Source organism: Agelaius tricolor, unplaced genomic scaffold (genome assembly GCF_023055355.1).
Source record: "Agelaius tricolor isolate 1412-34295 unplaced genomic scaffold, bAgeTri1.0.p SCAF_15, whole genome shotgun sequence".
Taxonomy (NCBI): Eukaryota; Metazoa; Chordata; class Aves; order Passeriformes; family Icteridae; genus Agelaius; species Agelaius tricolor.
In genome coordinates, this window is record NW_027269275.1 from 17869914 (window position 1) to 17889187 (window position 19274).

A 19274-nucleotide genomic window follows, 5' to 3' on the forward strand; every position below is an offset into this window, starting at 1 on the left:
TAGATGTGCAGCAGAAAAAGTTCATTTTCCTGTCTTCTACTCCAAACAAAACTCAAAACAGCTAAGGAGAATCAGCAGCAAAAATGTTGTTTATTAAAGATGAGAGGGTGAGAGGTTGAAATGGGTATTTTTCAGATCGTTCCCCAAAATTATTATTCAGTCCTTGCATGGCGATAAGTCTGATGAAGGATTCATTTCTTTGCCATTTCAGTATCATTCATGTTTTCCCAGCAGGAGAGAAATGTGAAATAACAAAAAGATTGTTCTTTATTCCAGGATTAAAGTTTCAAAAGCTTAAGATTTGAACTTTACTTACATATTTTGAAGAGGCTTGAGAAGCTATTATGCAACCATATCTTTCATTTCAACTACAGTTGGAAACAATGCTATCAACACAGCATAAAAATATTGGGTTTATCTTGTTTCTATTTGTATTGCAAGGGTAAATATCTCACAGGACTTCCAACCTAAATTTGCAGGCTCAAGAATTTTGTGATTATTCAGGATAAGCTTCAGAGAAGCCTGTGAAATCCCAGCTATTTGTTTGGTGCAAATGCAGATTTCCTCACTGAATTGCAGCCATGCCTGACACGAGCAGAGAGTTCACTTAAGTCTTTGTTGTTTCTAAAGATAATGAGAGTTTCAGTGTATTTCTTGTATTTCTTAAGAAAGCTTAAATATCACCTCAAGGAGGTGGAGGTAGATGGACACAGAGCTGTCAGAATTAAAAATGAATGACAGGAAGAAATTTTGTTTGCATAAATTTTCTAGGAGACAAATTGGGAAGATGGGTAAGGGACAGAGCAGAAGAGAAGTGTAGGATCATAATGAGATAAAAGTTGTGACAGACAGAAGGGGTCATGAAGAGCCCTAAAATTAAAAATAAAAGAAGGAGGGAGGAGAGGAGGGCAGAAGTAGCTGGGTGGAAAATGAGAGCTCAGGAAAAAAAATAAAGAAAATACTGTATAAAAAATAAATCTATTCTTACAGGTTTCCTCAAATTGTTCATGCCCCCTCCCTCTGTTTTATTTTCCCTTTGCAGCCTGTGGCATGAGTCTCATAAAACTTCACTAAGATTATAATGCAATACCTTGGCACCAATCTCTCTTGTTTATGTGTCCATTAGTTCAAAGCCACAGACAGGCAATTTATTGGGTATGAAAAATGTCACCTATGGCACCCTCATTTGCATCTGAAAATTGATTTTTGTCACACTGGGATTTTAGGACAACCTTTTTTGGCAGCCAACATTGCCACAAAGCATAATAAAAATAATTATGTGACCACAAAAGCAGGTGAAGTTCATTGTAAGTTTTAAGTCTCTAGGGAATTACAGTTGGCAAGGCATTATTGATGAGCTTGTGATCCTTCTTGGTGATTAAATATTGACACCTAAACTTAAAACATTGCTTGAGAGTGCCAGCAAAGTGGATAACAACATAATGGGACTTGATAGTGTTTACTCAAATATTCCAGCATGATAGCAGAATAGTCATGATGTCACTTGAACAATTGAACTATTAATTAAGATTTTTTAAAATTGGTAATTACTGAGCTATGGAATGTTTTTTAAGGGAGTATTGTTAAACACCTTTTGAGGCTCAGTTAAAACATGTCACCAGCTTAGCAATTTTGCATTTGCTAAGTCAATTCATTAATTCATTTTCCACTTTCTGATGTGTTTGGCTGTTGGAGTTTGCCAAGTTTTTGTCTGTCACTGATGTGATGGTTAATGTACATGGGAAGGTGTCATTTTCCATTGTGATACTGAAAAATCCTATTAATTATCAGTGTTAAGTTGTTCAAACACTTTCATTAGTTATTTTGGCAAAACAATTCCCCAGGGTGAGATATATTTATATAACAAATTCCTCTAAAGCTGAATCAACCATAAATGGATTATGCAAACTTGTTTCCTTTCTTGTAGATAAATTGTTTTACAGCAGTGTTCATTATGAGAAAGTCCTTTGCCCACTGTAGTACTTAATCAGCACAGAATAATCTACAGCTTCAGTTTCAATGCTAAAAAGGCACCATTCTTTAATATGAATCCAACTTTTAATCTTAGCCCTGGATGCTGGTTCTTTTGGGTTTTTTTTTATGCCTGATTTAAAGCACAGGCAAAGGGTGGTGATTTATAAGCTGATATTCCTTAAAGGAAGTTTCTGTATGCAGTTATGAGGGGAACAACATGCAGCTGAGAAGGGATGAGCATGATCTGACTGAGATGTGTGCTGGAGAAAGGATGGAGACAAAAAGGTGATTCTTTGGCATTTAAGAAATATGTGACTTTTTTATACAAACATGGAAAGCAGTGGAGAAATTTGGGATTATTGAAGCATTTGGTTTTGTTAAAACACAAACTGATACCTTTGTTTCCTAAACAAGTTCATATTTAGTGTTTGAACAGTTCATCAATAACCCCTTGGCATGTGGCTGCCCTCTGAGAGGAGCCCAGAGTGTGACCCCACTCCTGGCTGGCTCTGTGGAGCTGCTTTGCTGGGATTTATGGGACAGAGCATTGAACAGTAACCAAGGACTGCACACCCATATTTCACACCCACTCAGGGCTGTCTCTGCCAGCAGAGGGATTTGACCTTAATCATGGGTTACTCACAGGCCTCTCAAAACGGAGCCTGTTTTAAATCATGGGTGGCACAAATATTTTGCTCTGAAGTCAGGCTGCAGCTGCCAGGCACTGGCTGTGGTTTGGGAGCCTGGCACTCGTTCCTGGCAGAGATGCCAGCCTGAAAAGGACCAGGGAAAGGCTGGGAGTAGCAGGAAAGTTAGTTAGAGACTTTACCTAATTAGCAGTGGGATATGTTTCTGTCAACTATCACAAGTGTCATTAAAAATCAGACCCAACACTTTTATATTTGCTTGTGACACTAGAATTCAGACAAAACCTCAGAGATATTTTCTTCTTTGCAAATGATTTTTACTGTCCTTGCACTCTGGGTTTAAATTTTTATTGGGGGAAAAAAAACCCTGTTATTTTCTAACTTTTTCTTCATTGTTTTAGCACTATTTCCTCCTTCAGGGTTTGTTAGTTGCAGTCTCCTGGACTCTGGCTGCATTTTGAACGTGGGATTTATAGTTGGTAGAAGTAGCCTGGATCACGGTCTGAGTGTGCTCAGCAACATTGTTTGACCATATTTGGTTCTCTTCAACTGAAAGGCCCAGTCTCTGCTGGTAAAATTCCATATTTAGTTTTGAACCAATGATTTCCTTTTATAAATTGTTGCATCCAATAGAGAGGAAAAAATCATTACTATCAGTGCAGAAACACTTAGGCAAATACAAGTGGTTCTTTTACAAAGTTAAAAGCGAAAATGTGTGAGTTTCCAATTCCCTCACACTGATAGAATCAGTAGAAAAGTGATTCTGTTGCATTTTATATAATGTACAGTGAAATGCCAATGAATGCTTTTTTCAACCTTATTGAATGATACCAGGCTGTTACCATCAACATGAACAAAACCACTTGCTTCTATTTCTTTGCTTGCTCAAAATTCTAAAAGAAGAAAAATAATAGTTTACTTGAGCTCCCATGAATTTTCTGACCTACCCACCTATGTTTTAATCTATAAAAGTATTATTCCCTGGAAAGTACTAATCAACTGAAGCATTTCCATTGCATTCATTCTCCACAGCACAGCTATTCCAAACCTCATTCCATCTTTTACATTTTCTTTTTGGTTTTGTAATTTATGTCATTACTCCTCCAAGTGGCACAGGCATCACTTGCCATCAAGTCATTCAGATCACAGAGATAACCTTTTTGTTTTCATCTTGTGCTCTAAATGTAATAAATCAAATCCTTGCCAAAAGCAAGTTCTGAATTTTATATCATGAAATTTGCATTTCATGCTCTGTTGCTTATTTACAGAAGCCATCCAATCTGAAAAGACAAATAATGCCACATGACTTGTGTAACTAATACAGACAAATGTTTCCAAGCAACTGCCTGAGCAATCTGAAGATCAAAAATTACTCATCTGAAAAACTTGCGTATAATGGTAGATAATGTATTTGTTCACAGATTTCAGGGTCTGCTAATGGACAGTTTGTAAACTGAAACAGGACCAAAAATGTACCAAATTAGGAAGGCTACAATTTATTAACTTGTCTCTATTAGATGGCTCCAGCAAAATAAAGCTATTTTAGACTGAGAGAGTCATGCTGCTCTTCACTGCACAGTGCAACCATCAGGCAGGAGCAGCCAGACCCTCGAGCACAGTGAGCACTGAAGGTTTAATTTTGGAGCTGGGATACCAAAGGGAATGGTGTGAACAAAGTTGAATAATGCAGAGTTGAATTCATTTCCTCACGTTCCTTGGAAATTCTGCACTTTGCAGCCGCATGCTGTGCCTGCTCTGACACACACAGGGTCTTTGGTCATGCTTGGAGGCAGGAGTTTGTACTTGGCATGTGCAATGAGAAGTGGAGAATCATTCTTACAAATTCATAAAAACATTTAAATCCAGCCCACTCAAGGCTCTTCTGGGGCTGGCATGATGGGTAATTATGAGGGGTAGAGAAATATTACTGATTTAGCTCAAGCTATGAGAACCCAGGGTTTGAGTTCTGGAATTGTCCTGTTTAAATTCCAGTGTGTCAGTAGAAACAGCAGACATCACAGGTCTGCCTTTAATGACTTCAGTTACTTTGGGAGCAAGAAAATGCATATAGATAAAAATAGAACTTATCTGACAGAACTGAACAAATATGAAATATGAACAAAAAAGTAAAGTGGAAATAAAGAGGTGGATAATCTCCTTTGGTCAGAGCCCAGGCTTTTGAATGCATTTGAATATATAATTTCTTTCTCAGAAACACACGGGATTAGAAATCAAGACCTGAGCAGGGTTTTCAGATCTGTGGAGTGCTAAAATAACAGCATTCACTGGAAGGTGTGTGGGAGCAATTATTAGAACAACAGAGAACCTGTGTCTGCCCTGTCCCCTGTGGCTGCTGGGCTGGCTGGCCCTGCTCAGTCTCTGAAAGGAGTTAACAAGGAGCACTGGAGTGCTCCAGCCCTGCTCTGACAGCTTTGAGAGCATCATTTCCTTTAAATAATCTTGGACTCTGCTTCCCACTGCTCAGAAACACAGAGTGGGAAGCCCCTGGCCAATGCCATAAACAAGTAACACTGGAGTTGCCAGGCAAATGACACGCAGGGAGTGAGTCTGGATCTGCCTTCTTTTGGCCAGGAAACTTTAATAAAACCTGTTTACTTGGTGCTTGTGTAGGTGGAGACTGTTCTCATACCATGGAGAGGCTTAGTTAAAGGTCAGCAGGTGTGAACTAAGGAATATAAATATTTCTGTGCTCCTCTGGCTGCAGGTTGTTAAGGCAAGATGCTCAGATTCCAACATATGACTTGGGATGATTTACAGTTGGGAACTCTCATGTCACATTTCATGTATTGTAAAGTGTACTTGGCTTTAGTTTCTGCAGTTATAATCCAGAAAAAAATCTTCAAACCATTGTAAACTATGACTCCTGCCATTTTAGGCTCTTCTCCCTGAAGTATGTGGCAATTAATATTGTTAGCAGCTTGATGTTACAGCTCATGAATCATTGATCTGTTCCAGTACAGCAATTAATTTGCCTCTGATTCCTGACAGGTACACTCTTTGAATTTCCTGAAGCAGACTTAATTGCCAGCATGTGATTAAGGAGAAATGTGAGAATCCACAAAGATGTCCAAGCCTGTGTCTGGGTCTCCATCTTGCATGTTTCACTTTTCTTTTGGGAACCTTCTGCAAAAAAAGCTGTGCTTTGATTTCCCACCCCAAAACAGATACAGCAAAACCAAAACAATGTTGCTATTTCTAGCCAGCATATTTTATAAATTCAGCAGAATTTATCAAATCTTGAAGTCAAATTTGAATGAATGCCTGGGTTTGTTTTTTTTAATGTGTCTTGGAATTAATACTTTTTAAAACTTGGTTCATTGCATGTGAATTTTAGACACTTTTTTATCCAAGTCAGAACTTCAACTGGGTGCTCTCTTCTTTAGTAATACTGTGTGGGTCTTTGAGACTGTCCAGACTAATGAAAGGCGTAGAACTAAGAGGCATTGTCCTGTGAATTTAATTGGGTCACTGTGCTGGGAACAAATAACACAGGGCATGTTTAGGTCTTGTATTCTCACCTTTGAAAAATGCAGCCAGAGTGCAGCAGGAAGCCCAGCAGCACTCAGGTGATAATGAGAAGCTGTCCACAAGGCACTACAGCACTGTCTCTTTATTGTGCCACACAACAGAGTTAAGCTGCTGCTGTTGGGCAGTTATTGCCTGTTAATTTGTGTTGAAGAGTAAAACTAGAGCCCAAATTGTGAAGTGGATTAATTCACTATGATTTCAGCTTTCTAGACTCAGTTAATGCCCGTTAATTAATTTGTTCCGAGTAGCTGGACCGAGCAGTGAAGTGGATTAATGCACCAACATTTCTTCTTTCAACCAGACTTGAAATCCAGCCTGGTGACTGAGGAGCTTTGCTGGAGCCTGGATCTAAGTGGGCATTTTGTCTTCATCACAGACCATGGCTTCATTTGTCAGCCTGGCAGCTCCTGCACGGGAGAGCTCAGGAATGCAGCTCTGGGGAGCAGCCTGCATGCATTGTCAGCCCTTAGGGAATACACCCAGAGTTTTTATTGTGATCTGAACACAACACAGCCCTGCTCTGCAAAGTTATTTTTGCTAGGAGTTAGTAGAGCAGGAAAGGAGGGAGGAAGTTGTGCAGGCACATGGCTGCAATATAACACATGCAAGAGAGTACCAGTTCTAATGGCAATTAATCAAAATCCCTCCCAGTTAAACTCACCTGGATTGCTCCAGCTAGAAACACACTTCTCACACTCTTAACAAATGTGGACTTTTTTGGTTTTCCAACAGAAGGTAAATGGAAACTGATCCACAGCTGGGTGTCCTCCATGTGATTAATGCTGTGCACAGAGCAGGATTCACCTGGAGGTGCCCAGCTGATGCACCTGCACAGCTCAAGGGGCCAAAATACAGGGCAGGAAATGTGGCTGTGTGTCCATTCAGGCAGGGGTCTGGGACTGCAGCTGCTGCATCATTTAACAGCACACATGGCTTCAACATGCACTCCTTTTCTTTAGGGTATCAAGGAATTGCTTTTGTGCAGCACTGTTATAATGCAGTGGATTCCATAGCTCTTGAGCCCACAATAAAGGTTTAAAATGTATTAATTTTCTGCACACTCTCACAGCTGGCTGCCCTGCAGCAAGACATTGAGAGCTGGTTTTCCAAGGTGAAACAACTTCTGCTATGAATAATATTTATTTCACATAAGAAATAAACTTTATTTATTAGAAATTGTCCTTATATCCCAGGAGGGAAATGTGGAATTGCTTGTTCATGGCTGCTTGTGTTATCCCACATTTGGAGTTGTCCTTGGTGTGCTACTGATCCACAGATTTTGTGGCTTCATGTAGGTTATTGCCCCACCAAAATCTCATCTTTAACTCATTTATCAGCCCTAGAACTGGGATTTGTGTTCTATGTGTTCTTTCTCCTTTTTGAATGTTAAAAGTACTCTTGAATTTTCAGTTCTTCCAATAGAAGAAGAGAAATGAGTCCACTCAGTGGAATATTGAGAGCAGGAATATTGAGAGTTAAGGCCTTGTGTCCATGCTGTGCAATGTATTTTACACATGGCTTTGGTTAAGTCTCAAAAGAATCAGATTTTTGAAAGATTTTAATTGCTTCGGATCTCCGCCGTGTTTCTATTTTCAGAAGCAATTTGGTATCTCACCCAAAAGCAGATGATTTCATTAAGTGAAAGAAAAACCAAACCAAAACACCTCATTTTTAATGTAAATTTTTATTACAGCACACTTTTCTTAAGGCTTTTGTACCTAGGCAATGGCATCAAAAAGTACTTTCCTTATTTCAGTTACATTCATTTGAGGTGCTGAAGGTTTTGGGGCATCTTTAGGAATTTTTCATTTCTCCTGGCATGCTGTTAAAAGCAGTCTGGTTTTATTTGCTTTGCTACAAGTGTAAGCACAGCAGGGATGGAGAAAAGGGTATTTTTACCCATGGTAAGTGATGTGTTGCTAATGTATCCTGGTGAAGATAGAGGCAGAAGGTCAGCCATTGTCTTTCTCCTCAAGCCTGCATTTCAGTTGTGTTTGACAGATGAGGCAGTCAGAGCATATTTGGTTGTTTGTGTATAAGGGACACCTCATTATATTTAATGAGCAGTGTTGAACCAATATGAGCTTTCCTGTAAGAGGGGGTGATTCACATATGCTTCAAAATGAGAATAACATTCTCTAAATGATGACAAAAAAAAGCCTGAAATGTTAATTTAAAAGAAGAGTGCATTATTCTCAGTGCAGGTAAATCCCATGGCTAAAGCAAAGTTAGTGGTACTTTGTTTTCATCTTAGAAAAACTTTTCCCTGTCACAGAATAAGGCAGGTGTGTAGATAAATGAAACTTATATTTCAATAGATACAGGACTTTTCCATCAAAAAAGATACTGCAGAAGTCCAGGGCAATAATGGAATTAATTATGTCACAAAGTAAAAATTCAGATGTGTCTTCACCATAGTTTTGTCACCTATGTTATCAAAAACACTCTAGAATATATTGTCATTAAAATGGTTCTGATTTACACATGACCAAATGGTTTGAACCAGAATAATTTTTTTCACCTCTGTTTTTTGACTCCTCTAAAGATCACAGGAGCCTCCATCCTATCAAAATCCCCCTGGCCCAGGCAGATGGAGGGCCCAGGAGCAAAGCTGAGATCTCTGAGTGTCTCTGCAGTTAATGGATGGATCAGAAATGGGCACTGTGAGGCTCTGCCTCTCCACTTATGGCACAATTATAGGAGAAGGAATAATTAAATCAAGTTTCACCAGCAATTTCCATTAGCTATTGTATCTGGCCATGCATCACCAGCTTGGAAGTTTTTTTTTTTTCTCTGAAATACCCAATTTCCCTTAGCCAGCTGTATTTTACTGGGTTTGTTCTTCCCAAGCACACAAAGTGATTTTTGGGGTGACATTTACGGGCATTGAGGACAGAATGCTTTTGAGCAGATGTTTGTGTGAATGCCATTGACCTTTAAATTTCTTAAATTTATTCATTGAGTTCATTATTTGTTTAAATACTTGTTCATTAATTTAAAGTTCCAGCACATTTCTGAGATTTTTTATATTGCTACCAACATGTGAAAATATTTTTCTGGTTTAGGCATATATTTTAGAAATAATTAACTTCAATACTGCTGATGATAAGAATATTCTGATGATAGAAATAACACACATAAAGGAATTAAGTATTACAGCGTGACTTAAAATTTCAACTGAGAATTATATAAAAATTATTTCTTAAGTTCACCTGCAAAGAGTTCTAGTTTTTCAGCATTTTTGAGATGTTATTTTGTAGGAAAACCAATATACCTCAGATTACCACACCCCATTCCCTATTGCAGACGAACTTTGCTTGCAACAAGCATCCAATTAATTTTTTTTTTTTTGTATTTAGGGCTGAGCCCATTTTATACCATCAACCTTAGTATATAAGACCAACTAAATGACAAGAAACTGAAGCACTTTTCTGGTCACCACAGTGGATTACAGATTGCCACTCCAGCAGTGTTTCCAACCCTTATTGTGACAAATCGATCCCAGAATTCAGCCACCCTATTCCCATGACAAGTCCTAATGAAATTTTCTTTGCCAAGAGTAATGGTTTGTGCTGCTGGAGAGTGACCAGGCCATTCATTCAAATATTCAAGACCTGCAAGAAGGCCTGGTAAAAAGAAGGAAAAAACAGAACAAAGAGGAGAGTTCTTGAAGGATGCAGGGAAATTTCAGCTTGCATGGTGTTGTAGTTTGGGCAGGTTGGCATCTCTCAATTCAAGTTTAGCCAAAATGCTGGAAAAACGAGGAGGCTGTGTTTGGTGCTTTTTTATTGGGAACAGGAAATCAAACTTTATTGCCAAACTTTATAACCAAACTTTATTGATTTAGTGAATCAGCTAAACTATGGCTGAGCTGATTCCATGGGCAAATTAAGAAACTCAAAAAGAAGGTGTAAAACTTGGTTATGAAATGGTGGCAGTGAAGTAATAGCTGGATTCTGATCATAACCCACTGACCATGAGAAGTATATTTCATTGATCATGTGAAATACAATGATCACAGATATGGAATTGTAGTTAAGCAGTAAAAATAACGAACCTGATAGGATTTCTCTCCTACCATTTTTGTTTAAAAAAACCCACCAAAAACAATCAAAAAGATCGAATTTTTTTATTTTGGTGCACTTTATTTTTAGGTAGGCGAGAATTCATTATATTATACCTGTTTTAAATTCTGCCTATGGGTGAGTGTCTGTGGACAGACACTTTTATGTTCCTGTATTTCAAGGCAGCACTGAAGGGAGAAGCAGATGGGACCACAGCCATCACCTCTCTGGGTGCTGGTGGGACACCCCCACCTGGGACAGGCCAAAAATCCTCACTTGGAGTTGTTGGAGCCTCTGTGGTTTTGATCAGCTGGCTCCAGCAAAGGTGATGGAGAACTCCTGTGGGGATTCACTCATGGCAAGGTCCAAAAGATCACTCCTGTGGCATTGCCAGCACGGTATTTTAAGAACTTTTGGAGCAAAATTACCAACTCTACCTGGAGTGATTTTATATCCCTTGTGAGTTGCTTCTCCAAGAAACTAAATAGGTGAATGCAGTAAGAATTATTATATATCCAATATATCCACCCATGAATGAGAGTTATCAGCTGTTGAGCCAGGTGTTACGTGCACGTGTAATGTCAGATCCTTGGCAGATTCCTTCTTTTATACCCACTGAGGATCAAACCTGCAGTTGCAGCTGCTTGGCACTAAGCAAAATGTTTTTCCTTTTCCTCAGTTCTTTACAAATGTGGAAATCATGATAACCACAAACACCAGTCAATTATTCAATTGGTGAAGTATTCTTGACCTTTTCTTCTCCTCTGCTTACCTGCATTCCCTAGAGGTGCTTTTGGCCACTCATTTAATCAGTCATTGCTGTTAGACACCAGGGGATGATAGGAAAGAAATCATGAAGAAATCACTATTTAGAAATACGCAGTGAGATTTGAAGTGTATGAAACACACTCAGGGAAGTGCTTACATTTCTGTGCTTAATCTGCAGAACCTCCTTCTCCATGAAACAGAACAATTGTGTTAGAAACGAAAGGCAATAATTCTCTTTTTTTGTTGTTGTTCTGAAGTTCTGCTTAGAAATCTGGACTTAAAGGCCTTAAGTCTTACCATCCTACTGCTTTCCTTTAGAACTTCACTTCTTTATATTAATGACTCCCTGAATATAATTTGAGTTTTTCTTCCATTTGAGAATCTTTGGGAAGTGTAAGGATAACCTGTCATGGGCAAGTGATGGTTCTAACTGCTTATGTGTCTGTGGCTACCAAAATTGTGAGCCCTAGATGTTGAACAAGCTGGAAATTGCTTTTCCTACTCAAACTGTCACAGAAAGAAATGTGACTCATTCAAAGTCTTGTTGGATGGGACTGTGAGAAAGGTGATCTGGTGGAAGATGTCCCTGCTTACTGCAGGTGGAAGCAAATGGCTTTTAAAAGTCCCTTTCAACCCAAACCTTTCCATGACACAAAGATAAGCAGATCTGAGTGTCTTGTTCATTTGCAAAGACTCCCGGGTGAAATCCCTACTTCTCCCTGGGCTGAAGGAAACCGCGAGAGTAGGAGCAGGACGGAAAGTGTGAGCAGATAAATGTTGCTGCTGAAGAGCTGGGGTTTCCTTGTGGCCATGCTGGGAGTCACTCCTGCTCCTCAGGATCATCTCAGGCATGTGCCAGCCCCTCTGTGTTTACAGTGTGAGAGGTTTTGAAAGCTTTGCTGCTCTGTGCATTTGCCTTTGGACAGGATTCAGCTCTTGTCATTGACACTTCAACTGTTTTTATCTTGAACTTTCTCATGAATTTTTATTAGGGAAAACTCTTGGGAGAGGAGTTGAAAGACAGAAGCAGGGACCTGAGTGGCCTTCAGACTGAAAGATTAGAGAGGAATGGCAAAGCCTTTGGGAGAGCTGGGAACTCTACCAGGGGGAGCCTCAAAATGTTATGAAAATTGGCAACATTGTGAGAAGGGATTCTCTGTGTGCTTCCCACTGCTCTTTGACTTTATCATGACTAAAGCAAACTGGTGAAAACTTGAGTTTCCCTTGCTCCTGTTTGTTGTCAAATTTGAGGAATGATGCTAAAGCCAGCAGAGGTAGAGCAGAGTTGGGTGGTGAGAGGCTCGATGGATTGGCGGCATTGCCACAGACGGAGGCAGGAGCAGCTGTGGAGAACTTGGCTGATGGATCCAGATTGTGCCACCAAAAAAACTCCTTCAGCTTTGACATTTTATAAAAACACAGCCTGGGGATGGAGCTTTGATTCTGCAAGAATCAGTTGTTGAAACAACAACATGGATTCCAGAACTGGCTGAAAACTTTGGGGTTTGGAGTTTGTGCATTAAGAGAGCAAAGTGCTATCTGTAGGATATAACTGCCTTACTGGAATGAGACATTTAATTCAAACAGTGATTTTTTAATAAAACTGCCATGGCAACCCAAATGAAAAGAAGTGATTGAAATATTTTTCAGTTCCACAGTTCCCAATGCACTACAAATCTGGACATTTTGTTGTTGTTAGGTTTTGGTTGTTTTGTTTCATTTGTTTGTGGGTGTTTGTTTGCTTTGTGGGGTTTTCTTTTTGTTGTTTTTTTCTCTTCCAAAAAAAGATCAAGGGAGAGCTTTGGGAGATGGAGAGAGGCTTTTTTTGACCCTGGTAGTAACTGTGCTTGGAGAAGAGAGTTGCAGAGGCTGTGGGAGGAAGCAGAGGAAGGACAGTGGTCTCTGGGAAGCTGCAGCTCCTGCAGGGAGGGCACTGAGCAGATCAGAGACAGAACGGAAGAGACAGCAAAGGTGTGGTGGGCAGAGTTTTCCAGGGCCAGAGGCCACTGTGGAGAGCTCACTGTAGCTCATGATGTGCTGAACTGCCTGAAGCTCAGACAGAAAGAAAGGCTCCAGAAAATGCTGCAGAAAAAGGAGTTCTGTGTACATACAACTTTTATTTTTATTCTTTCTGAGAGCATAGCATGAAGCTTTCTCTAAGAGAAAGCAAACCCCAACACAGCAAAGCATCCAACAACCTACTAGCTCATATTTGAAGTTACACCTGGGCTTTGGTGTCTGATTTGAAGTTATAAGTTTTTGGTGTTTATTGAGTGTTCATTACCTGTGGACTGTGTTTGCAAATTCACTTTGTTGTGCTTGATTGAAAGCCTGGGCTGAGAGGTGACTGAGTGTAGATGATGTCCATCCTCATCCATGTCTTCAGAGATATTATCATATATATCTTTAGAAACAATTCTCTAAAAACATTTGAAATGTGGCTTTTTACTGGTCTTGTGCAAAAATTGCAGCACAAGTGCAAGTATTTGAGGTAAATCAGGCCTTGCTAAAGGCTTGTGATTTAATCAGCTATCAGTTTAGGATTGTGGACACACCTTACATGAGTACAAAATCAATATAGGCTGTCCACTGCCACTGAAAAAAGTGCAGTAACCTGAAAGATGAAACACATCCTTTGATATGTTATCACTAATTGCTGGAAAATATATAATACTAAACTTAGAATATGGTAGTTCATGGGAATTTTACCTAAAGGTGCAGGGAAAGGGAATAACAATTGAATAACTTTAGTTTTACTAATTAGTCTTTTTCTTTTTCAGGAAATCTTAAAACTAGAAGGCAGCCTTGGAATTCCAAGACAAAAAAGGGCTATTTTGGCAACTCCAATACTAATTCCTGAAAATCAAAGACCTCCATTCCCCAGATTAGTTGGCAAGGTAAGTCAACAAAACTGGATCAAATGTTGATATTAAGTAATTGATCTATCACTCTTATAGTTTTGCAGTGCCTATCACATTGGTGGTAATATTCCAGATTTCTTCCTACCCTCTTCCATCCCTTCTGCTTGTGAACACTGAATTTTCTGATCTCAGGTCACCTGAGTCTCTCTGTAGAAGTTCCTTCATTAAGAATTTCTTATGGGGAGTTTAAGATGGGAATTCTGGGCCCCTCAGGCACAAGGAGACAAACCAGGCCCTGTTTGTGCTGCAATTTTTCCCTGGCATTTTGTCATCCTGATTTGTCCCTGTTCCTGAAGTGCTTCTTGGGTATCACAAGTGCCTCAGAGGATGTACAAAGACAGAAATGTGAGAGCATCTGGCACTCTGCTTTTCAAAGGCCCTGAGAAATCTGTCCTCAGCTAATATTGAAATTATAGGAATTTCAAATGATCAGCACCTTGAAATACTTGGAGATGTCATAATTTTTGCAATCTTTTATGGTGTTTTTTTCAGCAGAGCTCCAATTTAGGTTTCCAGATGATTAATTTGGCTGGAAAATATTGCAAACAGAAAGAGAGATTATGCATGTGTCAGGGGAGACAAAAGTTTTAGAGGTATTTAAGAGAATGGAATGACGTATTCTAGGTCAGCTGTGGTAATTTGCAACTGAATGCTAAACAAAGCATAAATAAAAAGGTTTGGACTCTCAGACCTACTGATTGTAGGGAAGAAATTCAGCCAAAATCAATGCTGAAAAGAAAAGCAGTTATTTCAGGTCTTTCTGACTTGTCACAGATCTTCACAAGATAGGCTGTGAGGTCTTGGTACCCACAATGAATGAGTTTAATAATTCAGAGTACTGGTTCCTGTACCTGCTTCAGATCCTGCACAAGCTGGAGAAAAAGCTGTTCATCTCACTCCCTTAAATTCAGATATTTATTGTCAATATCCATAGCTTTCCATAGCTTTTCCATATCCAACACTTTCCACAGCTTCATGAATTTTTAAAAATTCACTTAGTTGCCCACTTCTGCGTGAGGATCGTGTTTATTTCCTCTTCCAAAATATTTTGGGGCTCATCTCCAGAAGCCTCTCAGGGCACCACAAGGGCTGATGGATCACAGCTCCTGCTGGGCGTTGGTTTGTCCTGAACCTCAGGAAAAAACCCTTTGCCATCTCTGCTCTGCTGTAATCCCTGCAGAAGGACATTGCAGATTTGTGTGGTTTCTGTGGTGTTTTGGGGAGGAGGCAAAACATCCAGAGAATGAGTGATTTGCATGTTATAACAGAGTTTCAAAAATGAGAAGGAACCTGAAGCCTTCCTGACTGCATGGAATAACTGATAAGGATAATTTCAGATTTCTGACTTGTTCTTTGTGGTGCCACCACGTGATCCTGTCTGGGTGTTCACATGGAAGTCAGGTTTCCAGGGTGTTATTTTCCCTTTCTTTCTTAATTTCCCTTACTTTCCCCTGCTTTAGCAAATTACCAGTGTGGTTTATTAATTTGTTCTGATTTCCTCTTGCTCTCCACCCCATGCTGTGCTGGCTGGAATTGCACAAGGTTGTTTGGAAGTGATTGCAGCAACCAACAGGTGAAATGCTGATTAGCACTTAGTGGGGAGCTGGGCAGATGTGTGGAAAGAGCAGAGCAGGGGGAGGACAATTAATTGAGTTTTATTTCACAGTTAGGAAACACACCATAAAGGAAAAAAAAATAGGAATTTTAGAGGACTTCCTTCATGAATTTTTGATATATGCATATCAGGAAGGAGATACTGCACTGGACAAGTGAAAAGAGTGTTTTGTTAAAATTAATTACAAAAATTTCAATTAGTATTTAGGTTAACAAGGAAGTACATGTGTCAAGCCTGTTCTCCGTGCTGTTCCTGGCTTTCCAGCATCCCCACTCAGGAATTGGATTATTGCCTTGCCATTTCCACACCCTTCACTAGGGTAGCTCTTAATTAAATAACTATCCTAGGCATGCTGTGTTGGTAGGTGGAGAAATCTCACCTTTTAGCAGGATTTAAGGTTTTACATATTATGCCTTTGTGCCTGAGGGAGAACCCTGAGATTAAAACATTTCAATACAACCTTTGTGACCAGATGGCCCAGGCTACAACTCTTGACTGTTATTGATGTGTTTTGTTTAGCTCTTGCTGATAGAGCACTGGGATATGATATTCAATTTTTAGTCTCTCTCCATATGCTGCTTTTCCGGTTTATTTGTCCACATGAAGTCAAATGAAATACAAAGCAGTGGGATGCAGGATTATTTTGTACTTCCACTGGCAGGTTATCCTTCCACTACACCATGGAAATGTTTTCTAAGACTTGGAGTGGTGTTTCTGTGCATGTGCAAAACAATGACACACTTTAACTGAGGATGGTGCTTTTTGAAGTTTAATCCTCACTAATGTTGACCCCAAGGAGCACAAAGGGAATTGTGGAGATGCTCTACAAATCCCAGCTCTTTTTCCACACCTCAGAAGAGAAGGACACCTGCAATGTGAGACTGTGTTTATCCAGGCTCAGAGGATTTGCTCTTCATGTTATGGGTGGACAAATGATGAATCAAGGATTCTATTCTTCAGTTTAAAGGAGTTGTCCTGCATAGGAATGAATCTTGCAATTGCTGGCAGGGAAAATCTGGAAGCCGTGAGTGGCCTGCTGAAAACTGGCAGGACATTTTATGCTCAGTGAAGGGCAGAACACAGAGAGAGGTACACAGGAGTCTTTGCAGGAAATTGTTGAATAAATCAAAACCTAAACTTTATTTTTTCCCCCTAAGAATTTTTTTTGCTGTTATTTGTCTGTTTTGTCTTTTGGAAAGGGTATGGAGTTGGATCAGGTGTTTTGGATCAGAATCTTTCTATATTTCCTGCCCCTGATCTGGCTGTTAGCTGCAGTTACATGACAGGACTGACCCCAACAAAAGCTCAAGATTAGAAGTGGTCCAGGCTTGCAAACAGGATAAAAATCTTTAAGACCTATGAGGAAGTGGTTTTTTTTTTCCTCTTCTGAAATGTGAATTTAAGGCAAAGAGCAAATGCATCTTGTCTGTTAAAGCAGCAGTAGAAAAACGCTCGAAGAAAGGAGGAAGCTGAAGAGAACTGGCTGTAAAAAGCTGCTGCAAGCTGGTATTTTGGAGTGGCTCTACTATTTATATATGATAAATTGCATGCTTCACAGAAGAGAATTGCCATGGACTAAAGAAGCAGCTGTAAAAAAATGTCAAACTTCAGGCAAAAACCTGAAGTGTCAAAAGAGATGATCATGATCTCTCAGCCTGGGAAGAGAATCCAGAGAGGAGATTTGTAGGTTAGGGGAAGACATGAGAAACACAAGAGAGGAGCAGCAGTGAAACAAGAGCTGAATTAAGAAGCTTTTTGGTACCACTGGAAAATTAAGGAGAAAATGAGAGGGAGTCTAAAGAGAAGTGGAGGAGGAAAGAACCTGGCAAGGAGGGGTGTCCAGACCTGGAGGATAATGGTGTGTGCCCACAGAGAAGAAACCTCAGAACCTTTCCAACACCACGAGAGGGATCTGTGTCACTGCTTATCAGCTGCTAAGCTGGGAAAGGTCTGAATCCCAGTTATTGGCCTGAATCTTTGTTTCAGTTAGTAAAAATGATGTGGAAGCAAAGGAATAAATTTCTCATAATGGAAGTAGACATAGGGTCTACAGGAAACATTTGCTGGATTTTTAAGGATTAATTTTTTAATATCCCATTGTTTGTTTTCAAATCATCACCACATCAAATGCAGTGGTTGTGCTGTGCCAGACCATGGTCAGAAAACAAGAAATGGTCATTAGCAAGAATTTTGGCTTGTCCAGAAGACAAGAATATTTTGATTTTGGCTTGTCCAGAAGACAAGAATATTTTGGTGACTGCTGAAGAAGTGGGTGGGGAACTTTTTCAGAGAGGAGATGGAATTACAGAGACACAAGGAATTCTGATTCCTTGAACAAGTCTGATGGCATCAAAGGAGAGCATTCTGCTAAAGTATGTCTACAATTCCATGTGGGAAAGGCATATCCACAGATGAGGATATAGAAAAAAGAAGCAAACAAGGCAGAAAAGTGAACAGGTGGAAAAGGGTGTTATTTATGAATAGCACTTAGGCAATAAATAAAGCTCTTTGAAATCCATCAAGAAACAAAGATTGGATTTAGAGAAAAAATCAAGTTCTAGTTCAGGTATGGTAAGACTGGGCAGAAATATATATGAGCTCCATTTGCTCTGCCTAGCACCAGCATTTTCTGTAAATCCAGATGATTTAAGTGAAAGGAATACACTGGTGTAATAACTAATGGATATAAATTTTGGCATAAGATTGAAAGAAAAGTTTCTGGTACCCAGAGAGGAAGAATTAATTTCCACCAGCAGTACTGAGGAGGGAAGACAATATTTGATAAATATGTGATCACAGTTGCATAATACAGCTGCTTCTGATCCTGACAGAACAGACACCTCCAGTTTTCCTGCTGCTCTGGTGTTCCTGAAAATGTGTAAAACCCTGCTGAGCTGGGCCTGAATGGTTGGAGGTGTCAGGGTTTAACATCTGATTAAATTCATGGAGGAATGGCACACCCCTGACCTTCAGGGAAAAACACCAACCTGCCTCAGCAGTGGAAGGAGCAGTACTCCATTAAATGAAAGGGCTTTCATTGCAAGTCCATGAATTATTAAGCTACAGCACATTAATTCTCATTAAAGGATATGTATTTGATGTCCTAACAAACTATTAAGTGAAAACAGCACTTCAGATTTGTCTCTTTGTCTGGGAGGTGTCTCTTCAGCCCTCCCTTTTTAAAGAACACTGACATTCACATAAACAATTCCAACAGAACACATTTGTTTTCTTTCAGCTAATAGAATTTTATTGGAAAAATTTGCTAAAATACACCTGTTTACTTAAGACTTTCAGAAGACTCACACAAGTTGCAAATGCCTTGGAAAACTGGAAAACAATAATTTACCATTATTTTTTCAGTGTTTGGTGTCGCTAATAAGAATAAAAGAATTTTAAAACATTTGGGGAATACTTTCTAATCTAGTTACTATGGTTACAAGATTGTTGGAGATAAAGCAGTTATATGGCAATGATGGAATCGAATTTTCTGAACAATATTGATATATCCAGTACCTAATTTCCTGCTTCATAATAAATCATGGTAATGACCTGAAGGAAGGCAGCAAACAGAAGAGATTTTCTGCTCTAAAGCTGTTCAGCAGAGTATGCTGCAGTTTAACAGCCACACTGCTTGTGTTAACTTTGATTTCAGATGCTGATAATTTTAAACTGTGTTGCAAATTAAGGTAGAGGTGAGAAAAAAGTCTGTCCCTGCCAGTAAATTGCCTATGGA

General features: G+C 39.5%; 1 protein-coding gene across 2 annotated transcripts in view; it reads left to right on the plus strand.

Annotated features, from left to right (window-relative positions):
- Positions 1-19274, plus strand: part of CDH13 (cadherin 13) — a 443692-nt gene that overhangs the window by 172484 nt on the left and 251934 nt on the right. For both annotated transcript variants that reach the window (XM_071440760.1, XM_071440761.1), the window contains exon 4: positions 13783-13899. In XM_071440760.1, the coding sequence (XP_071296861.1) occupies positions 13783-13899 (117 nt within the window). The remainder of the gene's footprint in view (positions 1-13782; positions 13900-19274) is intronic.